Below are 3,222 nucleotides of genomic sequence, written 5' to 3'. Positions count from 1 at the left end.
CTACATGAACTTCAAAAATGACGCTCTTTAGGTTTTTCACAAGATCCTTCACTGCCATGGAGATTTCAGCTTCCATCTGCAAATTTATGGAGATTGATCAGATGGGTGCTCAATTAAATCATTATTAATTTGCAAGTCTCGCTTCAGGCTCTGGAAGTGCTTAATCGGGGCCTCCATCGGAGTTCTCATCACATGAAGAAGAGTCATCATCAGCAAAGAGCTGAGACTTCTTCACCAGAACGACTGATTCCACAGTTCTCGTCTTGGTCTGTTCCTCAAGTACTTTCACTCGTTCTTGAAGTTGTTTCACATATTTGATAGCATCTCCAAGGACAGAAACTTTATCCATCTATAGTGTACAAAAAACATTAGAAAATGGTTCAATGACGGGGGGTACTGCACCATCTGCAAGAGTAGAAAGAAGAAAGAATATAGCCTGTGTTTGAAGAAGAATAGAGCAGTTCCTTCTTAAGGCCTGGAACAATAGCTGAAAGAGCTATGAACCTCTGACTAAGCTTTTCTCTCTGATTTCTCTCGGCCAGAATGTGATCTTGAGCATGTGAAGGAGTTCTGGTCATCGAGTAAGGCCTCTTATTAATAGTTCCTTGGCGGACCTTTATTTCATAATTTTGGTTCCCAAAATGGGCGACCTTTGAAACCAAAGGCTGCACGTGCACATTTCTTGGAGATGCAGCCTCATCCCTGGGCTTCACATTAGTGGAATCCAAATTCACGAAAAGCTTAAAATTTTAAAATTTCGGGTTCTTGCGTTTTTACTGTTTACATGTACCCTGGTAGAACTTGCCTTAGGTTTCTCACGAGATCCTTCACTGTCATGGAGAAATCAACGTCCATCTGCAATAAATTTCAAAATTTAACTCTCTTAGCTACAGTATTGTTCTCCGTTCCATTTAGTGTGTTTTTTAAAAGTTTTTGTATAAATATTAATGAATTAATTGAACAATTTATTTTTATAAAAAAATTAATAATTAACTAAAGCACACTAAATATATTAGTTAACTAAAGCACCCTTATATTTAACTAAAGCACTTTTCTAAATAAGTTAATTGGAAGGTATTAAAAAATATTTAAAATTAAATTTAATATATTTTAATTATAAAAATTTTAAAATAAATTTTTTCAATTTATTTTTTAATGGTATTTAAAATAATTTTTTTTTTTTGAAAAATGATTTTCTAACTCAGATACTTCATTGCCAACCAGAGTCTAAGCATTGTTTTTACAATTTCAGGTATATAAATGACAGTGAAGAGAAAAGATTATCTTATAAATGCAAGATCTCTCCTACCGAAAAGTTCAGAATTCAAGATGAGAAGAAAAGAAATTAAGATGGGGAGATGGCGAAAAAATATTTAATTACCTGGGCAACAAAAGTTACATCAAGGGTGGAATTTCCGAACGGCAAGACACTACTGTTGATGACATTTAGATGAAGTTTTTCCAATTCACTTAGTATTTTCAGTAGGCATCCCTTCTGCTTTTCGCAGTGGACTCTAATGAGAACATCCTTGTCTGAAACTCTTGCTTCTATTTCTGGGAGTGGTTGGTCGCTGCAGCCATCGGATTTCTCATTGGTTGAGGACGACTCGTCGTCCACATATACCTGTGATTTCTTCACGAAAACTACTGATTCCATAGTTTTCTTGGCAGCTTGTTCCTCGAGTGTCTTTACGCGTTCTTGTAAATTCTTCAAGTACTTAATAGCGTCTCCAAGAACAGAAGCTTTGTCCATCTGTAATTGAATATTAGAATGTTACTACCGAACATCTTTACGCCTAATTAATACTGTATGAATTAGATTTGCTATCTACCCCTCTCAACAGTCAATTGGATCTTGAGTTTCAGTACCATGCAATTAATACATAACAATCACTACTATTTTCTTCGACAAGGGATTGCAAAGATAACAAGAAAATAAAACTAAGCATAATTCATTCAAAATCAAGAAAGTCACAGGAATTCTTTGTTTAGTACCTTCTTCAGGCCAGGAACAACAGCTGAAAGAGCTATGAATCTCTGGCTAAGCTTTTCGCGGCGCTTTCTCTCCGCTATCACATGATCTTGCGCATGTAAAGGAGACCTACTCAATGGACCAGCCTTCTTGTTGGTACCTTGTCCATATTCCTCAAAGGAACCCTGACAGAACAAACTAGAGGTGTAATTTATGTTTCCATTAGACCCCACTTCAGTCTTAGGCTTTACAGTTGTTGGGTCCAAGCCATACAACTGATGAGAAGTAGCTGCAGATGAATTGGAGTTCTGGAAAGAGATAATGTGAGAAGAGGAAGATGGAGGAGGCTTTGAAGTGATTTGTTCAGTGGTGCAAGAATTCCAACTATAGGTCTTTTGGTGTTTTCTTGGCCTTTGAGAAGTTTCAATGGGTGCACAGCTAAAGTTTTGCACGAGTTGGGGATTGAAGATTTGGTCATTCGTTGAGTAACTCTTAGGAGAGAACTGAAAATCAAGATCATCAATTGGGTAATCAAGAAGGTTCATTTGGTATTGATGGTTAAAAGCCGGATCTTCCATTCCCTGTGAAAAGAAAGAATCACATCGCCTTCATTAACTAATAAGTACTTCTATCATTTATCGAGAAAGAAAATGATGAGCAGTGGGAGTCGGTGAACTTACCAGTTCAGATAACCATTTGGCCGATGAGATTTCCATTATAGGAACTTTGATTGTTTCAATTGCTTAAAAGATACCTAAGAGTTGAGAGATACGACCCTAGAAGATTTATAAATTAGGCACTTATCATTAAACTTAAAGCCAAAGAAGCACTAATCCAAAGGTAATCTGATTTCAAGATCTTTAAAATTACAGTAAAGGTTGAGGCCCAGACACAGAAATTTAGACACAATAAATGCATTAATCTACATATCTAAGAAAGGCGAAAAGAAAGAGGAAGAAGGATAGAAGCTAAACCATATGAATTAACAGTTCCCTCAGAAATTGTTTAACCAAGAATTGGGTCATTCAAGTAAAGAAGTATGGATCTTGAGAAAAGTAAATCCAGATGAAAGAGAAGTGTTTGTGGCAACTCATGCAGTACACTGGGAGTTGAAAGCTTGCCCGTAAAGAAGAAGAAGAAGATAGGTTGAAGTCTTGAAGAGCAGAGAAGTGTTAGGCAAAGGGAGAATTTTGCAGTCTCTTTATAAAGAAGGGAGAGTAAAGTACGCGCTTGGAAACTAAGAAAGTGAA

General features: G+C 36.6%; 1 protein-coding gene across 1 annotated transcript; it reads right to left on the bottom strand.

Moving 5' to 3' along the window:
- On the bottom strand, positions 1-2,688 carry LOC131168865 (transcription factor bHLH25-like). Its single transcript, XM_058128728.1, has 5 exons — positions 2,653-2,688; positions 1,996-2,553; positions 1,382-1,753; positions 806-855; positions 1-25 (listed from the first exon to the last, which is right to left on the bottom strand). Exons 1-5 carry the CDS (start codon positions 2,686-2,688, stop codon positions 1-3), a joined length of 1,041 nt encoding a protein of 346 aa, XP_057984711.1.
- Between the last annotated feature and the right edge of the window lie 534 nt (positions 2,689-3,222).

Source organism: Hevea brasiliensis, chromosome 10 (assembly GCF_030052815.1).
Source record: "Hevea brasiliensis isolate MT/VB/25A 57/8 chromosome 10, ASM3005281v1, whole genome shotgun sequence".
In the NCBI taxonomy this organism is placed as follows: domain Eukaryota; kingdom Viridiplantae; phylum Streptophyta; class Magnoliopsida; order Malpighiales; family Euphorbiaceae; genus Hevea; species Hevea brasiliensis.
Note: the sequence above shows the minus strand (reverse complement) of the source record. Positions and strands in the feature narration are given on the sequence as shown.

Bases quoted from the DNA above. Each gene is read 5' to 3' on its own strand.
- LOC131168865 (XM_058128728.1), bottom strand. From the start codon at position 2,688: ATGGAAATCTCATCGGCCAAATGGTTATCTGAACTG. The intron at 1,754-1,995 runs GTACTAAACAAA...ATTCAATTACAG, and splicing joins TTGTTCCTGGCCTGAAGAAG to ATGGACAAAGCTTCTGTTCT. The intron at 856-1,381 runs GTAATTAAATAT...AATTTATTGCAG, and splicing joins ATGTAACTTTTGTTGCCCAG to ATGGACGTTGATTTCTCCAT.